Here is a 20,477-nt window from a genome sequence, read left to right as displayed (position 1 = left end):
TCATTCTTCGTGTTTATTAACAGAAGCAAGTACAACGAGTGGAAAAGTCGATCAATAGTCAGACCCTGTAATGAAACTGCATTCTGTTGTTCACCTACTTAATTCGGAAACTACAACGTTTACCACTTAACGTTACGTTTCTCATATATCGTTACACAATCCATTAGAGTGAGTAGAAAAGTCGACCAATGGTCAGACGTCCCGGTGCATGAAATGAAGTTGGTAGTTCATGAACGTTCTGTTTGAACACAAAATCGTGTATTAATAGAATAAAGATTTTGTTTCGATAATGATTCTATGAGGATATAGGTTGAAGAGAAATACGACTGAATTGTTTCTTTATATGATATGTATTATGCTCATTTTCATAACACTCTTACCAAATTCTGTGACTCGGACGTTTTTAATTCCAATTTACTTATATTGGGGATTCTGTCAGAATCTAAATAAAATAGAAATCTGATTGAATAGTACTTAACCCTTTGCACTCGGGGCCATCGATCATAGACTCATAATGTTCCCTTAGAGGGGACATCGGAGTGCAAAGGGTTAATCTTCGACTATTCCGAGTCCTGCGTAATTCTGTTTTCTTCAGACGCATACGACCGCAATCTAATTAACTACACCGAGTCTGATAATTAAACAGACGTATATATCTATGCCCGGAAATATTCCCAGTGAAATTAGCCATCCGCAGTATACTTATAAACAGATCACTGCTCGTTACGCCAACAAAATTTCCAGAGCCCCGTTTCTCGGCCAATTCGCTCCGGAGTACTTACAAGCGGAACCTCATTTGCAAAATTAATAGAAGCCACTCGGTGTTCCGCTGAATCGAAAAAGGTACTCCCAATGCGTGGAACGTTTAATTGCTCGGTAAAAAAGCTTCTCCAAGTAAAACATTGACAGAACCAAAATGATATTTCACATCGAGCCGGTCGACAACGTTCGTGTTTATTAAATTCAGTTCACGGTAAACATATGTAGCTAATTGCGAAGTAGAACTTCCCGCCAAGTTAAACGGGTGGCTGAAATGTTTATTAAACTCGGTTCGAAATTTTCTCCGGATGAGGTCGGCGCCTTGTTACAAGGCGGAAGGGTTGAATTAACAGGTAACTACCCCTACCCGGGCATGTTTCGAACGGTGTGTTCGGGTAAATGGCGATGAACCATGAACTTCTGTCGACAATCAGACACGTGTATCGCAAGGAGGCACGGTTAGGGTAACCGAGTGTGCTGCTCGAAGGCCGCACGCGAGCTACGTCAAGCTCAACTTGAAATTGAGTTGTCATCCGCTACCCATGTTACACGGCGCCTCGATAATGCTGAACGGATGCGAGAACTATTAAGTCCGAGACCGGATGCACTCGGTTTCCCCACCGTCCGGATAAATTGCCTTTGCACTCCGCCATATCCGATTTCCTCATTTCCAAGCATTTCATTAAAAAATAACGTTATTTTCATGTTCTGAGGACTCTTTAACACGATCGCGACCAGGGTTACGGATATGTGATGTTCACAATTCCGCTTCTTACTTAATGAATAGTTAAATTAATTTGATATATTTCGTTGTCTCTGAATCCTTCTCCTGCTAAATTGTCGTAATATTTCATCCAGCTGGTATGTTACACTTAATAAAACATTTTAACAAGCAAAGTGAGCAGTGCTGGTAGCGAATGTTCCTTTACGCAATCCAGTAGCGTGAGTAGAAAAATCGATCAATTGTCAGACACCTCTGAGAAACGTGATATTATTATTCACACCTTTAATTGATAAATTGTCATGTTACCTATTGGTTCAATATTCCCAATGCTTCTTGATAGAATCCGCCGCAGCAAGTAGAAAACTCCACCTGTGGTCAGACGCACACTGTACTTCTCGGGACATTTAAGAGTCTTTTTCCAGGAAAGTCAGCAAATTTCTTTTCTATGTGCACACTTCATTTAAAAGTGCACATATTGTCCAACATGTATTAATCTTTTTCTGAAAAAATGTTAACAAATGCCCGAATAACAGCCACTATCCCAGAAATTGTTTTCCTGAAAATACTATGTGATGAACACGATTTCCTGCAACTGAATAGTCCTAAGTAACGAAAAACAAACGAAAGCAGAGAACACGATAAAACTGAAACCAGCACATAAATCCGAGGAGTGTCTGAAAATAAAAACTGGTATCTCAAAACGCATCGCAGGTTCGGGGAAACAGGTCATAAAGGCCGTCTACCCTAAAGAGACTGAAGTAGTTCCCGCAGCCAATAACTTCGAAGATCAGTGGAACCGATTTTCTGTCTTCGTAGCCGAGTTCCCGCGATTAAGGTCAGCCCGCAAGCAAAGTCCCGCTTGCGGTTATATTTCTCGCAGTAAACGCCGCGCCAGCTTTGCCTTATCCTCGTCGGCAAACAACGGCGTTCTGTGCCGTGGAAAACGGCACCGGTGTGGCCCACCCCCCTCCGTTCCTCAACCCCCTTTTCCACAATCCCCCCGCCCCTGGTGGTGGCCAGCACCGGGGGGCTGGCAGGGTTCGTTATCGCTTAAAAGTGTGGAAGAGAAACGAACCTGGAAGTGGATACTTTGTATAAGAGACGGCGGACGTTTGTTACCGTTGCTTTCGCTGCCTGTGCCCTTCCCTCGCACGTCCCCACAAACCACCCCCCGTCGTTGCAACGGGACGGGTAACCGGATACGACGCGGGTGTTTAGACGATCCAGCCTCGGCCCCGTATTTAGCCCGGTCTCGGTATCGCTTATTTTTAACCATCCTCGCGTGTGTTCGCGGCTGGTCGACTCGGGTTCCACGTTATCTAGAACCGTCTGCGTTCTTGTTGCCGTTCTGGCCATCTGTCTATCGATTATCAGCACGCGGAGTAGGCCTCTGCTGAGTAGGCTAAACGTATTTCTATTTTTGGTGAATTTCTTTTTAAACCTTAAGGGGCTAGGATGGTCACTGTGGCGGCTCAAGATGTACAATTATTAACTGTGCGTATCCTATTTTTAGAATTCTCCAATGTTCACTATTTGCCTGTGTCGTTCAAGGATGTATTATATTTCTACAGTGGCCAGAGATAAACTAGCAAACAGACTGACATATATAATAAATTGTATTTGTATCTCCATAAGATTTACATTAACAAATCCCATATTTTCAGAAGAATAACATACAAATTTGTGTTTTATTCTTCTCCCTAGATTATGTACGAATGCATGTCAGACATGTAAGAGTGAATAGGGAATGATAAAGAGTCAGTTCACCAACATGCCTGACCATTGATTGACTGTTTTACTTCCAATACTAGTTTCCAAATTACTACGAACAAGTACCACTTTCACATGTTATAATTTCGTAAGAAATAATCGTATGAGAACAAACCTAGGCTCATTTTGAAGCTTAAAGCCTCTGCTTTCACATTCCATTCTTCATTTTTTCCTACCACCAATATTCCATAATGTAACAGCTGGGAAACTGCAGACATGTTTTTCCTCGAATATGCTGCAATGTCAAACGTCTCCAAAATCGTGAGAAAATTTTTTTCGTGACTGATTTATCACCGATTTAAAGATGGAAGTTTTCCCTTTGCAAGGACGCCTCGAAATTTGAGATATGATGTTTTTGGTCGTTTTATGAAGCTTTGAACGGAAGATATACCGCCAAGTATCACAGTAGTGCGTCTTTAAAGGTGTGTTTGAACATTCGTTGATCTTTCTACTTGTTCTCATAGTTACAGCGATCAATTACAAGTATTAAGTATGATTTATTTAACTGAAATATTGTACAGATAAACAAATAAATGGAGAGATCTCTTTAAAAATTGTTTAAATTGTTTTGAAACGCGCTCTTGTAAGTTCGTAAATGAATAACCGAGGTTCCAGGATAAATTATGCTACCTAATTAACTTCCACCAAGTCAGGTGAAAACTCGAAACAAAAATTTCGCATGGAATGCTCGATTTTTCCGGAGAGTTGTGAATTTTTTACGACGTTGCTCGGTCACTGAATACTCCGGGTAACAACTTTAAACTCGCCGGGAGTGCGAAAACCATAAGTAACAGAGACTGTGCCTTGGAGAACGCTGGTGGAGAGCGTACCGCGGCTCCTATTTTCCAGCATAAATTCATTAACCCCGGTCCGATGATAGTAGCCGGAAAAGGGGGCTTTTAACTTGAACGTAATTTCCTTTTGATCGAGAACCTGATATTCCTTTTTTCCATCGACGATCGACCTCGCGCCTTTACAGCCTCTCAGCTTATGCTCGCGAATAATGAACCGTTCCGAAAGTTGAACTGAACGAAGTTCAATCAGGGCTATAATAATGATTACAAATTAAAAAAAGAAAAACGTTATCGTAGATTAATTGCAATTCTATTGGCACTGTTCACACAATTTTTCTTTGTCTATCTTCTATATCTTAAGATTTATATAAAATAAAATAAAAATTCCAATCATAACTCGTTGATTAAAATTTACACAATATTTCTATAAAATGAAATAGAAATGGATAAAATAGATAGATAAATAGAATAATTTGACTGCGGATTTTATGCATTTATGACAGAAATGAATGTGTGCAATACAAAACTATGAAGAGATTACAGGAATTTAGTAATGCCATTATATTATTCTCGACTTATTCAAATTATTAAAAGGAGAAATTCATTGTCATTTAATTAGTGTTCCTTACAATCGACTTAGGCAGATTTTTATTTTACACGAAGATCCACAGACTGAACACAACCTGTCGTATAGCAACACGAATGAAGATTTTAATTCTCGGAATAAACTTTTAGGACCAATTTTGAATGTATGATTTTTTCTATTTTTCAGAGGGCCGAATCCTGGAACTGCATTCTCCCGACGGTGTTCACGAATGTTGGCTAAGAGCCGCGGACAATGCAGAAGCGAACGTATGGTTCAACGCGTTGCACTCAGCTCTAGCTGCTCTGACACTGAAAGCGTTGCGACTGGCTTCAGCGCTTCCAGACCCACCGCAGCTTCAGCACATCGGCTGGCTCGCGAGGAGACACTGTCTTCAGGTATTTATGAACTGAATTTCAGAACCGCAGACAATTTCATACATTACATACCCCGATGGGAAATACACAATTCTTTATTCCATTCGCTTTTATTTGTAGACTGCGTTTCTCAGCGTTCCCTGGTATTAAAAAGACATTTTGTCGGGAAAATCATTAAGCACGTATTATACCAACATTTCTGGAGAAACATTAACCAATTTCAGTGAAATGTTCAATCGAGTGGATCTCCTCTTCTCCTCTGATGTAAAAATTTAAAACTGCATAAAAGCGATGGAAAAGAGAAATATTATTCCTACGTGTAAAAACGGTATTGTAAATCCACACATACGCACACATTACAGTCATATTCATATTTATTCGCATACTATTTTCTACATAGGAATATTTTCTGCAACGTAAAGTGAAATAAACCGTCTAAAGGCAGTTTAATAAAATTTAATCCACCACAATTGTTTAAGAATACGAGATCTGATGGCCGGAAATGGAACACATTCTTCACTTATTCTAATACTTTACATTATCCGATGACTGTACACAAATAATCGTTTGTACAATTAACTTCGCTCACGTAAATCCAACAAGAGCATATTTTGTTCTCTTAACAACGCGTCGCACCAATGCACGTCCTTGCAGCACGGCGCCTGTTTCGACTAAAAAATATTAGTGTTCGTGCTAAAAACAAGATTGTAGATCACTGGACATGTTCACGGATATTACCAGCAGTGAAAGAAACGAAGCAGAAAAAGATTCGACGCGGCTGCAGGCGGAACGGAAATAAAAAGTAGGAGCGAGCGGAAATGGAGACGAGTACGATATCGCGAAGGTGAGGGCGGAGCCAATAAGAGGCCCGGAGGGTCGTGAGGATACCGGAGGGTGGGTAGGAAAAATCAACAGGGGGTAATAACAACGACAAGAATCGTCGGGGTCGCTTTGACTGATAAAACGGGTCAGGGAGCGTGATTGAGCGAAGGAAATGGAAAAAGGGCTAGTAAAACGTAGAAGTAAGAATTAAGGACGACGAGAGGAGAAAAAGGACGAGCTGGAGACACTGGTGAGGGGGGGGGGATGAGAGGATCTCTGAAGGGGGTGGGGACAGCAATTTTAGGATAGAGACGGGGAAATATTGAAACGAGTCGAGTTTAAGGGCGAAGTGAGTGGAAGGGCGGAATAGATGTGGAGCGTGTCTGGCTCCCGAGCATTCCTCTCGCCCTCGGAGAGCGGATAGACTGCTCTTTTCGCGCGCAGTTTCGCGCTGATGGAGGGTGACGCGCGGTCCTCTCGACGACGACAGCCCGCATGAGCATACCGGCAATTTGCGACGATCCCGAAAGCGTCGACGGAAGCGTCTCGAAGCGTAATATCGCGAGGCAGCGCGAAACTCCGAGCGATTCTTAACGACAGTCAGGGCCCCGTCGTCGTCGCTGGCGACGGAAATGCGTCCTCGACGACGCGATACTCACACGCAAATGAACGCGGAAGAATCGGCTTGAGCCCGAGGCCTGCCAGGAATTTTTCTGCGAGAACGGACGGGCGAGCGGTTCGCTTTTAGACGGTGGTGTTAGTTTTCTGTGGTTTGATCTGATGGACTGGTTTTATCGAGTTTGTTACAGATTTGATACTGACCATTTTTTATTTGTTTATGGGCGGATTGTGGATCTTTGGGTAAAGGAGAAAGTTTCCGACCTGATTGTGAGACACGAAAATTGAATGAAAATGTATTTCCTCTTTTAATGATAATGTAGGAGTATTCAACAAACATCGATAATGCAGAGGAGGATACACGTGAATAGTAATAGTATATTTGGATTTGAGTAAATATCTATGAAGAATTGTCTATGAAGAGCACCATAGTTACCTTGTTTAGTGTTGTCGTAGTCTGAACAACTTCGTGGATCAGTGGTTAGTGTCGCTGACTTCTACGCGGACGGCTCAGGTTCGAATCCCGGCTGCTACTGCAATCTACCGATTTTTCATTGGATATTTCCAGTTTGGGTGATTGGTACCTATATTAGGAAACCTAGACTCAAGCATTCGAGATGACCAAATACAAGTGTTAACAAAATTTCCTTAGAGTCCCTCTACCATTGAAACCAAGAAAAGTTGGGATGAGATTGAATCTACTAAGATTTCCAAGGATTCACTTCATTGGAGGTGGATACTTACCAAAAGCTGTCATTCAAATTAACCAGTATCTTGGATACCAAAAATAAAATCAAGAATTCTTGAGCTAGAAGTCCTTGTACTTATAAAACTGGTCTTAAAGAAGATTAGGATGAATTTGTTAAAAAATATCCCAACTATATCAAAATGAAAAAAATAAAATAATAATGAAACTGTCACATCGAGTAATATATTATCCAAAGAAAAGAGAATTGTGGATAATATTTAATCTATGAAGACATTCAAATGACCTCCAACCAACTAAGTCTTGTGTCACACAAAATCATCTGCATCTTGGAACTTTCCAGCCGACCAAAACAAATCAAACGAACCAAGCAACAACAAAACCAAGAGAACAGCTCAACGAATTAAACCAATGGCGGGGGAAGGCTGTCTGTCAACTATCCGCAGTGGCTTTCTCAGGCAAGCACAACAAACAGCTCGAAGATTATCGAGCATCGACAATCAGCCCCGCGGGTCAGAACAATAGTTATCGATCAGGTATCGCTCTCGCTCGAGAGATTCCGCCGTTACGGAAAAACCGAGGCGGCTAGGCTGTGCAGCGGCGGCTCTCGTTACCATAATTCCCTCGAACGGCTTGGGCGCTTTCGTGAAATAATTTCGCGAGGCGATCAATCTTCCATGGCGCGGCTTATCGCGGAACGGCACGGAGCGGTGGCGCGGGTAGAGAGCCTCTCGCATAATTCACAAGCCTCTCACGCTCGGGGAACGAGACGAAGAAGAAAAAGAGGTGGTGTTGCCGTCGGTCGGAGAAAACGGTCTCGAGTTTCGACTCGAGGAAAGAAAGTTAGAGGGCAAACATCAGCTCAGGCGAGCAGCACCGCCGATCGGTTCGTTTCCTCGGCACTCCTGGCGGAAAATCAACGAGAGGTTTGTCTCCGCGCGAACTCGGCGCCGAGTGCCTGTAATTAACGATCCCCGATCATTCCGGATAATTAAGCCCGCGACTGCGCGACAATTACTCGCCTTTCCCTCCCGCCGACTTGCACACCAATTACCCATTTAACCGACGATTCCTTATCCCCCTTCTGGCGAAAAAAAAGGCAGAGTACCGCGACTCGCAGCGGGGAAACAGCCTAGAAGAGAACTCGCTCAAAGTCCCGGAAGAAGTTTTATCTTCGTGACTTTCCGCGGGTGCTCGACTGCTTTTTCTTCATCTTCTTCCTCGCTTCTGTGCCTGGTTTCGGTGAATCCCTTTCTGTTCCTCCCACGCGAATGCTCTCCGAGAGAAAGAGAGAGAGAGAGAGAGAGAGAAGCTATTAAGCGGAGAAGCGGCACCACGAACCCTCTGATCGAATGTTTCTGGCCTTCTAATTGGACCAGTTTTAAACTGAACGAGGGGGCGCCGAGTTTTTGGGTCGCACTTCAAACATCGTGATTTCGCTCAATCAACGGCGGGGCGCGGCGAACACGCCTCGTCTAACGAGACCATTTTATTCATGGCAGCTATGGGGAGCGATAACTGCGATCTCGAAGTTCGCCGCGAGTTCCCGGGAAAAGTACCCGGGGCCCGACCATTCGTTCCGCTAAGTGATTCAGTTTGCAAGTGCTCCTGGACAGGGAAATCGGATCGCTGAATCGTAGAAGTATTGGTAGAATGCGGGGAAATTATTGCGGGAGCTGGAAGTAAGTTGTTTGTGATCAGGTTTCGATAATCGTTGGGGATTGTCTACGAGGAGCACGATAATTACGGTGTTTAATGTAGTTGTTAGGTGGAGGACGCTGTGAACCGATGGGTAGCGTCGTTGCTTGCCACTGGGAGTGCTCGGGTTCGAATCCAGGTGATTGTCAATTTGGTTCATCTTTGCATGTTTGAGGTTCGGAGCATTGGATATTGCTATACATTTTTGGTGCAGGTGTTGGATGATCGATAAAGATTGTTTAAAAATTTCTGGAAGTCTCCTAGGATTGGATTGGCGTTGAGCACTATGGACGAACACGAATGTACCAGAGTTATCCAAGAATCGTGCAAATAATTCTGGATATCCAAGAGCATCAAAAGGGACGATATACACAGTGCAAACTTTGTACATGCATTAACCAATAACCATGCTAAATAAAAATTATTGAAGATCTCCTACCAATGAAATTATAAATTCTATGGATGGTTTCCAATACAAAGACTTCTATGAATTTTTCTTATGTGTCTTCTCGAAACAAGGATGCATGATATTGAATCTACTAAGATTTTTTCAAGGCTACAGGAATGATTTTAGATTGTGTACACCACATAAATATACCACTGCTATTCGGAAATATGATCTCGTGTAACCAATAGAACGTCGAAAAACTGAATCTCAATTACTGAAGTAGGACCGCTACGGCTGCGCGTGTTTGTCCAAAAATAACGTTTGCAGAACAGTGTTAGATCAACCTGCGTAAACATATCAATATCAACATCGGTGGTCAAGTTCTATCGATCGCGTAATGTCACCGGCCACAGGGAGGGCCCCCAAAACCGAGGCGAGGGACTATCGAACGGGGGTCTAGATCCGTCAACCAATAGATCGATAACTAATATATCCAGCACACCGATGGCGGTATGGTGGGTGGTTGGATTGTGTATATCGGTGATGGCCTACCAAACGAAGGAACTCGGCCGGGGATGAAGGAGGGAGAGGGAGAGAGAGAGAGAGAGAGAGAGAGAGAGAGAGAGAGAGATGAGGTACCGAGCACATAATTGATTGGCATTAACGCATCTGATTGCCAGTAGCCCAGTACCGGCTACGTCCTTCGTCCTTCGTCCATCGTCCGGGAATCGTCCCGCGGGGCGCTTGCGTATGTCATCGTCTCCGGGTTAGGTGTGTTTGAAGATCCGTGGCCAATAATCAAGCAATATCGCGTGAAACGAGGAGAAACGATCGACGGGATCCTGTGAGGTTAATCGGTCGCACGAGAATGTGCGAAATAACGCGTTTCCCTCTTCGGTACAGGAATTGACGGTTGTGTCAGCAAAATACAGTGATTTATTAGGCTATCTGAAAATCTCCTCGTTCTCCGTTTCAGTATAACGGCGGTATCATATACCAGAATGAATATTATGAATTAATGAGTGCACTGAAAAGTGGTACAACATTTACGGACAGAATGATGAATGTACACATTATATTCGGCTTCGTTCCAACAAATTCAAATTGGCTTTAAACATACATATGTGTGAACATATTTGCCGATCGGCTTTGTAAAAATAAATGTATAAAATTAATCTGTCAATACTAAATTTACCACGATAATCAATGCTCTTCTCGATTCTCTTCTGAATTCAGTCATGATAATTCGTTTGAAAATAAATATAAATAAATGAATGAACTGAAACGTGACCGAATGCTTTCATCTAAAATTAATTGAATAGAGACTTACTTTCAAACGTTACTACAGACAAGAAGACATTCTGACCAGACCTACATTTTGGGAAAGAAAATTATTTTAGCATAACAAATAGATCTGCACAACTCGTTTCCCAACGATCATCGTAAAACATTTCAAGCAAAGGGAAAATTGTATTTTTCAATCAGAAAACATTTTGCACCAAATCAAAACACTATCAACATTCGTAAACATGCTCTTCGCGCCTTAAAAAATTCTGTGTACACTTTAGAAGGATAAAGATCCGCAGTCGAGCGATATTAATTATCACCGGATCATAAATTAGGTCCTACGGGATATCTACTAGAAATTGTACGTCGCCACGCCGAGAAAATTAATAGTAAAATGCAAATCAGGGAATCACGAGAGAATAGATTTGTTTCAAGCTAAGCGCGTAGCTCTCTGCCTCATTCCTCAGAGAGGCAAAGAGAGTGAGAGAAAGAGAGAGACGTGAGATGAGAGAGAGTGGGACGAGGAAAGCAGATTTTGACGTTGTCAGAATGGTTAATGATCGAACCAGGGAAGACAAATCGAGGCAAGGAATTCCGCGAGCAGGTGACGCGGGTTTCGAGATTACCGGGTCGGTTAATCGCGCGGGGATTACGCGTGTTTATCGTGTTTTGTTTGCCGTCAAGCGATTACTCGCGCGGACCGGCGTGGCGGATTGCTTTCGCGGAAACCGACGAGGATTCCAGAGAGAGAGAGAGAGAGGAGAGAAGAGAGAGAGAGAGACCAAGCTTAATTTCAAGCGTAAACGCGATCGTTGCACGCGCGCGCTGGCGAGCCAGTTTTGCCGGCGGGCTGATCCCGCGAGTGCGAAACATAATGCTCGTCGCGTATGCCCCGGGTAATTATTGTTTCTGCGTGTACTTTACGCGGTTGTAAAATCGGTCGACACGGTGTCGGAAAATTACCGTCCAGCCGCTAATGGTTAATCGCTGGATGAATCGTGTGCCGAATTGTTTGTCACCTCGCGACGTCCTTCTGTCAAAAATGGCCCTTGCTTCCGGAAAACGACCACTGGTCATGCTTCACCCCTGAGCCAGCATTAAAAATGATCTTAAATAGTGCAACAGTCCATATTTCACCCCTAAGCGAGGTTTCAACCTGATCTTAAAAAGTGCAACGACTTATGTTTCACCTTTAAGCGAGCTTCTAAATTGATTTTAAAAAATGTAACAGCCTATGTTTCTCCTCTACAAGAGCTCCCAAAAATTCAAGACCAATGATTTTTTAAAAACATTTGGTATTTTCTCCTTCTGTGTGCAAATGAATCTATTGCAAAACTGTTAAGAAATAATTATATTTTAATTTCTTCTCTTTGAACAATGCTGGGAAGAATTATTTTTCCCACTTGATTACAGCGGGATTTAGATTGCAGTTCGATTTTGAGTGGCTTGTACTTCGTTTAGGTTACATTCATAATTTCAAAATTTCAAGAAATGCATCTTACAACGCGCCCGAAAGAAATCAATCGTTTTACAGTATCCAAGACTGAATCAGCTCCCTTAATCTGTACTCTGAGGAACGTATAACGATCAATGCAATGGACTCTCAATTTTTGTTTAACTATGTTAATATTCGGGTTGTATCGTCTTTTAAGTGCTACTTAAGGGTTCCTATTCATGAGTTTCGTGTAGAAATAAAAAGATGTGGGAGAATCTACTTGGGTTCGTGTTTTAATATCGACGCCGCGGGAAAAAAGGGTGGCTGATTAGTTTTTCAGCGGGGTGGAAAAACTTTTTCGAGGGAAAAAGAACAGTCTCGCGGTAGAACAATGCAGTCGCGATTAATTGCGGTCCCTTTGTGTCCTTCGGAAATTTCGACGGCCGCGCGCCCCTGAAACCCGGCTCCTGACATTCCTCGAACAGAGAGGCGTTGTTTGAACGAGCCGCGCGAATAATCAGTTGATATCAACGCCAGTCGATCGCTGGAGAGAACGAGATGGAGATTGAGAGAGGGAGAGAGGGAGAGGGAGCGCTCTAACGAGCGGCAATTGACGAACGCGTAACGATCCGATACGACCGACGACTTTGTCCGCGCCGCTTGAAAATCCGATTCCGAATAACGGGGGCCGCCAACGACAATACGCTCGCGGTATTACGCCCTCTTTTCGCCCAATCGATAAACCGAACGATTAATCGCGGCGGCTGAATTTGCCCGCAGACGATGCCTGAACGCCCCAAAGAAACGTTTCCGAGCTGCTTGTTACGCCTGTTACCGCGCCGCGGTTTATTTGTCCGCGAAATAAACTCGGCTTTAATGCTCGCTCAATTCACACAGATTTCTATGTTAAATCTGGTCCATCGCGGAACTCGTAGTTCTTAATTAGGTTAGCAATGTTTATAGCTTTTGCATCACTGGTTCATGATAATTAAGTAGCGTTACCTTTGCTCAAAAAGCTGTTTAACAATTCATTTTTATGAATTTGATGGAGGTGAGCAGTAGATGAAAGATTTTAAAACTTTCGGCTGTTGTGATTTTTTGACAATAAATTAGATAAAAATCTGCGGTGGACTCATGTTACACTGTAACGTTTATATTACTCGTCATATCATTCAAATTATACTGCAATCCCCATTACAGCGAGATTTATCCTACTTAGTTGCTTACTGTTCGATTTGCACCATTTTTCTGATTTATGACTGATCTATACTACTTGCCTGAATGTTTGAGTTGTTGTAACTTTGTTTAAAAAAGGCGTACTCCAACGTACTTGGGCTCATTTGAAAGGTTGAAAATTCTACTTTCCGACCCCTAAAATGTTTTATTCTTGGACATGCTTTTGAACTATAAAATGCATGTAGGATTGGAGGTAATTTATTTTTCATAACTTTTGTAGATTCAACATTGTTTACGGAGCTTGAAAAATATTTTCACGGTTCAGATTGTGGTAGGTTTGAAGAATGAAGTTTCTTCTTTACAACGAGCACTTAAAATTTGATGTGCGATTTTTTGTTGCCATTTTATGGCTCTTTGAGTGAAATATGTGCTTTGGTATTAGAATAACTCAAGGTACGCCGCGAGAGACATCGTAGATCAAGGTATACCGTTGCAGAAAAAAATCGTACATCAAATTTTATGGATCCAACGTGCAGGGGAGACTTCAATCTTTAAATTCATAATAGTTTCACTTGGGATAACAATTTTTTAAGCTCTGTAGAGACTCTTGAATTTATACAACTTTCGAGCAAAAATCAACCTCCACATTTCCACGTGTTTTTCATTGTAAAAAATTCTTTGGAAAAAACAATTTAGGTATGTTAAAGTAGAAGGTTCGTCCTTTAAAATGATTCTAGGTAGATGTACATTAGAAAATCAATACTTACTCGTGTACATTGAAAGCTTTCTCGAATTATCATCCCCTAAGGCTACCTCCATCATGATTCGTTCCATCAAACCACACAAGCAAACCGTCCTATTCTCAACCTAGTCCTATACCAAACCAAATGATGGTTACGCTCGCATCCGGAATAAATATTTTCCCCAAAACCAAAGGACGGAAAACCGCAATACTCTCATCGACACGTGGCAACAAGTGCGGGCTGGGGGTACACAACTTTTAAATAAAACATCGCGTTTCCTTTCCGAGCCTCTTCCGGGTCGCTCGCCGCGGAAGAAAACATTTGCATAGCATTAAACAAACGGGAAGTCGGCTGGTATTCGATGCAATTATCGACTGGTGCGTAGCGTGGTTCGCTGGGAACCAAACGTAACGCAAAGTTCATAAAACCGTGGGGCTCGGGGGCCGATTTCTCTGATAATCGTCGGGGAATGCAGCCGTTGATAACAACACAATTTATTCGGGCCGTTGGTAATCAGCGCGGCCGGCTAACAACGCAACGTTTAACCAGGAAAATCCATAAACTGGCGGGCTTGCCGGGTCCGGGTCTGTTCCCCGGGATTATCCCCGGAAGTGGCTCCGAATATCCGACCGGATCGTTTATTAAATAATATGAGAGAGAACCGAGTTCCTAGATCAACGGCTGGTAAATCACACCTGCAAACAAGCCGCCTCCGGACTAATTAACGCCCTCCGGACCACCCATGCCGCCCCTCTCCCTACACGCCCTCGGGCTGTCCCTCTCCCGCGATGTAGAACTGCTCGGCTATTGTAAATTGGATCTCTGTAATGAATTCTCCGCGGCAGCGGGTGGATCGGACCGGAGACAATGGACACGTGTCAGCAAGCGTCGCGATTACTCGCGAACAAACGCGTGTAATGTCGCCTTCGCCGCTTCTGCGATGCTACACTGTCCTATCACACTGTCTCCGAGGTCCTGCTAGCTACAGATGGTCCTGGAAAATTGCTATCATAGGAGAAAGGCTAGAAAGAGGCATTTAAAAGTGGTCGTGTAGACCCTGGTTGGAGAATGGGAAGATTGTGTGATGAATGTTATTGTTATCATTTATTCAAGATTTTATCCTATTTTGATGCTAAAAGTACTTGACACATTCCTGCATATTTTGCCTTTTCTACATCAGCCTCAGAAATAGTATCTTTTTACAAGTGCTTCTTTGCTTACAAGATCAATTACTAACCATCACATTCCTACTGGCATTTCATTGTGTGCAACGAGAAGACCAATGAATGTAGACAGCGTACCATTACAAATGCTGTGAAGCAAGTATTTACCTCTTCTTCTTCCTCGAGAATCTTTTGTAAAAATCGCACCTTTAACTGCAATGTCTATCACCCAATTCTTAAAAGATTTTTTAAATCTTGCACAGTACTAATACATTCCTTCGATAATAGCTCAACACAAATTCACGATACCGAACACAAGATCCGTCACATCAAACGTGCGTCCCTATTCGCAAACTACAATGAAGTACCTCGAGAAATTCATAACGTTTGTATTTCACGATTGTAAGCACGGACGACGCACAACGTCGAAGCGATCGCGTTTTCTCACGCGGCGCGCAAGATTCCGGCGAAGAGTATCGAATCGAAAAAAGCGAGGAGGGGGAAAAAATGTCTCAAAGAAAGCGCGTCTGCACACATTCGGAATCGCACAGATGATTCCAGGGGCGGTCTCAAAGGCCGAAGAATTTTCCACTCACGGGAATCGAACTCGCGGGCGGCCCCGGCCCGAGATCTAATTCCTCAAACATTTTTCCCGCATTTCCTCCGCTTGTGCCGGCTTGAAAGGTTGCTTTCGAGCGGGGAATCCGGGAATCCAATAGTCCGAGGGGGATTTCGGAGCCGGTGGCTTCGGCCACAAAGCGGAGGCCGCTTGCCGACGTGTGTACCGACGCGCTATGGGACCAGAATAACACGAAATCTTCCCGCGGAAGGAAAGCCGCGGGACGTTGCACGAAACAGCCTGGATGAGCGTTTCAGATCAGCGGTGAACAGCTGGGACACAATTTTCTTTGAATGACAATAGGCTGCGGGTTTTTGCACAAAATGAAAATTTTCTTCAGTACTTACAAGCCACTGGAACCGAATAAAAATTTGTTTCTTTCTTCAATGCTGTTCGGAGGACCAAATATGTCGACACTCTTCGATTCTTTTCATTCTACTGTTTAAATTCCAGTTACCCATTTTTATCATTATTGCACAAAACCCGCAGTCTAAGAGATCGAAATAAATGGCTTTCTCTCGTTTGTAAAGTATTACGTCGTCCCATAAGTCTAGTCTTCTTTTTAATGGCAAGCGTGCCAATTATTGACGACGTGGGTGAAATTTGAAAGAGGTTGAAAACAGGTCAAATGAATTTAAAACTATCTATATAATATTCTGAATTCATGAAAATTAGTAAAGAAAGAAATTGATATTTGGTTTCTGTTTGTAGTAATCGATGAAGAACAAATGGAGACAATTATCTTAGTCTAATCTCAAGCCCAATCAATCTAAGTTCCCTAATCAAAGTTCAGTCTAATTTCAAGCCCTTTAACCCTTCGGTTTCCTTCCGTTTATTATTCGCAAATCACAACAAAATTTATTTCACTTCCTCCATGATTTTCAATAACCACTGCCTAGCAACTTTTTTTCTGAGACGAAGGAGAGAGGCAGAGGGGAGGAGTGGGAACGGCGATAAATTTATCGAGTTCACATATTGAATCCTCGCAGGCGGTTCGCAAGGACAAATAAACGCGCGAGGTCCGAGCGTGTCAGGGTCCTGGAATCACGTCCCCTCTAATCTCGTATATACGGCCGCCGATAAAGTGTCTAGCCGAGGAAGGACAGGGCCCACGTCGCCCTCCCAAACCCTTCCGCCCTTTGGTGACAAGAGAAACACGGTCCCTGCGTCGTAATCCAGCCGGAAGATGGACGATAACGCGGCCCGCGCGCCAGCTTTCGCCTCCGGATCCCGATCGAGCTCGGAATTTTATTCCATGCGCGGAATTTAGGGCTCCTTATCCCTTCGACGCGATTTACCCTACCTCTGTTATTTACCCCCCCCCCTCCCTCGTTTTATACAAGATTTCCCCCCCATCCGTTTCGGGAATCTCTTCGCAGGACGATCGGAAAGCTCTAACTGCTTTCCTTCCTTCTGGATCTTCTGTCTCCAGTTTCTTTGGATGCTCGCTTTCGCTGGAAACGGATCTCGATTTTCCTGTTGGAACTCTTTTGTCTCCTTTGGGAATCCCATTTGTTTCTCTGAAATTGTTCCTCTGATGGTTTACTGTATTTTCTGGATTAAATAATATTGGTCCTCGCTCGTTACTTTTTCCACTTTGTCTGGTTAGTCAGAAGCCTATACTACTAGCTAGAGCGTCGAACGAGATTTATTACTTGTACGGTTGATGTTCATTCTCTTCTTATACTATTGGTTCGATTGTTGACTTAAATAGACTACCAGTTTGACTAGCGACTGTCATGTACTACTTCCTTCCTCGCAATTGAATGAGTTGTACTACTTTCCTGGCTTCTCTACTACGTATTACGTATTTTACTAAAGCCTAAGTGGTGCTATAATTGCGTAGCTAATGGTTGACGTGTACCACTTACTTGGCTAGTACTTGATATGTACTACTTTTATTGTTAACGACTGATTTACACTATTTTTGCTTCGGAAATGATCGATATATTCTACTTCCTTGTATTGGTTCCTGGTCTATACAGCTTGTATGACTAAAGACTGTCTTACACTACCAATCTGATGAACCATGAATTCATTCTGCTGGCCTGATTAATGGCTGACTCGTACTACTTCTCTTCCTGGAATACAACGTAGAAATATATCATAAAATCGATTTGTGGGACCGAGGACTCGCGAAAGCTCTCGCAACAGTAAAATTGGCTTAAATTTTGAACCAGAAAGATTCGGAAACAGCTCGCTCAATTACCCTAATCTTGGATCGTCATTATATCCAATGGAAGCGAAGCCGAACACTGCTGGAACGACAGCAACAACGCGGAGCCATTTGGCCAACGGTCTAACCGGCGTTAGATTAAATCCAAAGCCGAGCAGCTATTAAATCACTGTGCTAAAATTAACGATACTCCGCTTTAAGTGCATTTTAATTAATCCGACCGTAATAAAGGCACCGCGCGAGCGAATGCCGTGTGCTTGCACGCGTTTTTCCAGAGAGTTAATGCAGCCGGGCGAAATCCAAGGCACTGTTTTATTAGCTGGCCGCCATAATAAAATACGACGGAACGCCTAACATATTCGTGCGCGATAATCGGCGGCTGAACTCGGGCACCTCTGGCTCGAATTTGAGCTAAAATGCACTTTGTTCGTGGATATTGCATATCCCTGGTTTATTGTATTATCGAAATTAATTAATTATAATATATTTCATTGCAAGATCAATTACTAATCCGACATGTAGTACAGCTCAATTATCAGGCCAACAAGCAGTGGTTAGACATTAATTATATACTTAATACAGATCAATTATTAATCAAATAAATAGTGCAAATCGAGCATTCATTTAAATAGAGATAGTAGTAGTACAAGTCGATTACTAGACAGCTGCATTTATCTTGAAGTCGATATCCGAAGTTGCATACCCAGTCATTGTTCATAAAGAAACAATATATTTTAGGCCACATTGTTCACTATTCCACGTGACAGATTTAGACACTTTCGAGATAATACACTAACTACCATTTCGAGTGTAAACATAAACCCGCATGGCTCCCAATGGAAATTCAACGGAGCAGATTGAAAAGGATGACAATTGAGGACAGCGTTGTCAATAGCTCAAAGGGGCTGACCAGAGCGAAGACAATGCTAATACGTCACAGTGGGAGTACTATGACTGTGGTTGAAAGCGCTCTGTTGACAACAATTACACTCCATTCTGGAATTATGATGTACAGCAATTGAATGGAAATAATACGATAAACCATCTCTAATTCTCGTTCGAATAATATCGAACAAATATCCTAAAATAATATATTAAATCTCTGAACAAGTAGTATAAGCTACTACTGATCAGGCCACGTACCCAATCATATAGTATAAGTTGAAAGTATTCTCACAATCTTAACACTGAATATGTGTAAACCCTAATTCTACATTTCTCCTAAATCTTGTCTGACTAATGCATGCTCATACTACGTAGAGTCATTCAATAATGACAAAAAATTCTTCTCAGCCTAGAAAATTGTAATAAGGTCATAATAGATAACGAATGTATATAAATATTCAACTAAATGTCTATGGAAGTAGAAAAGGCCATCAATGGTCAGACTAAGAGTACAAACAATCACACAGATCAATTTAAAATACAATCCTCACACTACTTTACATTAACTAAAAATATACAAACCCTGACCCTACAATCTCCTAAAGCTTGTCTGACTAATACATGCCCATACTCCTGGAGATCGTCTCACAATATCAATACATCAAATACTAACAACAGACCATCTCCTGATTTCAATGAAACAACGACTAGACTGTGGATTTTTATGGAAAACACAAATTCTCTACATCAATTGCAACATGAGTCAAATCAAACTTTCATTGTTTAATAATTTCCCGATATCCAAAAGGACACCATTCTTAAATACGCTCAATCCATCAACTGTTTTAAATTTTACCTGCTCGTTTTTGTCATAAAAGCATAAAATCCGCAATCTCATAACCTTTACGGAGCCTCTTAAATTTCCTATGGAAAAAATTGGAAGCCCGCTCCTTGAATCGAGCGGGCCCGTCGGACATCTTAATAAATCACGGGGTAGAGAGCGTATCGAGCCGTGGCCGGCGATAAATTATCTCGCGGCGTTGGCCGAAACGGTGCGATCTCGCCAGGACAATCTGCATGTCAGAACGATAATCCTTCCTCGGTTCGCGGACGTCCGCGTAAATAATGAATCGGTCGACGGACGCCGGCCGGCGTTTCATTATTCAGACGGGCCGGAGCGTCGGCTCTTCGACGCCGATTTCAGCCCATCCTCTCGAGAATCCGTCCCTCCGCTGCTCTCGCAGAAAGACGACGACGACGACGACGACGACGTTCCCGTCGCGAGAGACATTGAAAAAAATAAAACCGCCTTTCGGCAACGATGAAATTTATATGACTCTCTTTCTCGGGCACCGATGGCGAACGGGGAGGTTCACAATACCGTTCGCTTTCTGAATTTACGAGGACGCCCGGGCCGCATGAAAAATACATAAATTATCCGGGGACGATAGAATGGACAGGCATGACGCGTGTCGCTACATTTGCCACGGCGAACGCCGCGGAACCCGAGTGTCGCGTTATATTTTATCCTCGCGCAATCGTTCCTTAGAACCTGACGATAGATCGATCGCCTGCGGACGAAAATCGAGCGATTCTGGGAGTTAGCAGCGAATCGTTTATCCTCCTATAAAAATCCTTGAAGAATATGCCCCGTAAAATCGGGGTTGAAGGCGTTTGGAAAGGTGTATGTGTGCGTGCAATCTTCGGGGAACTGCTGGATTGGAGATGAGATTCAAGGTCGTGAGGATGTTAAT

General features: G+C 42.9%; 1 protein-coding gene across 8 annotated transcripts in view; it reads left to right on the top strand.

Annotated features, from left to right (window-relative positions):
- The window catches only part of Syn1 (Syntrophin-like 1), a 566,536-nt gene that overhangs the window by 480,964 nt on the left and 65,095 nt on the right, over nucleotides 1-20,477 (top strand). For all 8 annotated transcript variants that reach the window (XM_076805932.1, XM_076805931.1, XM_076805938.1 and 5 more), the window contains one exon: nucleotides 4,820-5,028. In XM_076805932.1, coding sequence (XP_076662047.1) covers nucleotides 4,820-5,028 — 209 coding nt within the window. The remainder of the gene's footprint in view (nucleotides 1-4,819; nucleotides 5,029-20,477) is intronic.

Source organism: Halictus rubicundus, chromosome 2 (genome assembly GCF_050948215.1).
Source record: "Halictus rubicundus isolate RS-2024b chromosome 2, iyHalRubi1_principal, whole genome shotgun sequence".
Taxonomy (NCBI): domain Eukaryota; kingdom Metazoa; phylum Arthropoda; class Insecta; order Hymenoptera; family Halictidae; genus Halictus; species Halictus rubicundus.
The sequence above is the reverse complement of the archived record's forward strand: the minus strand, read 5'-3'. Positions and strand labels throughout refer to the sequence as shown.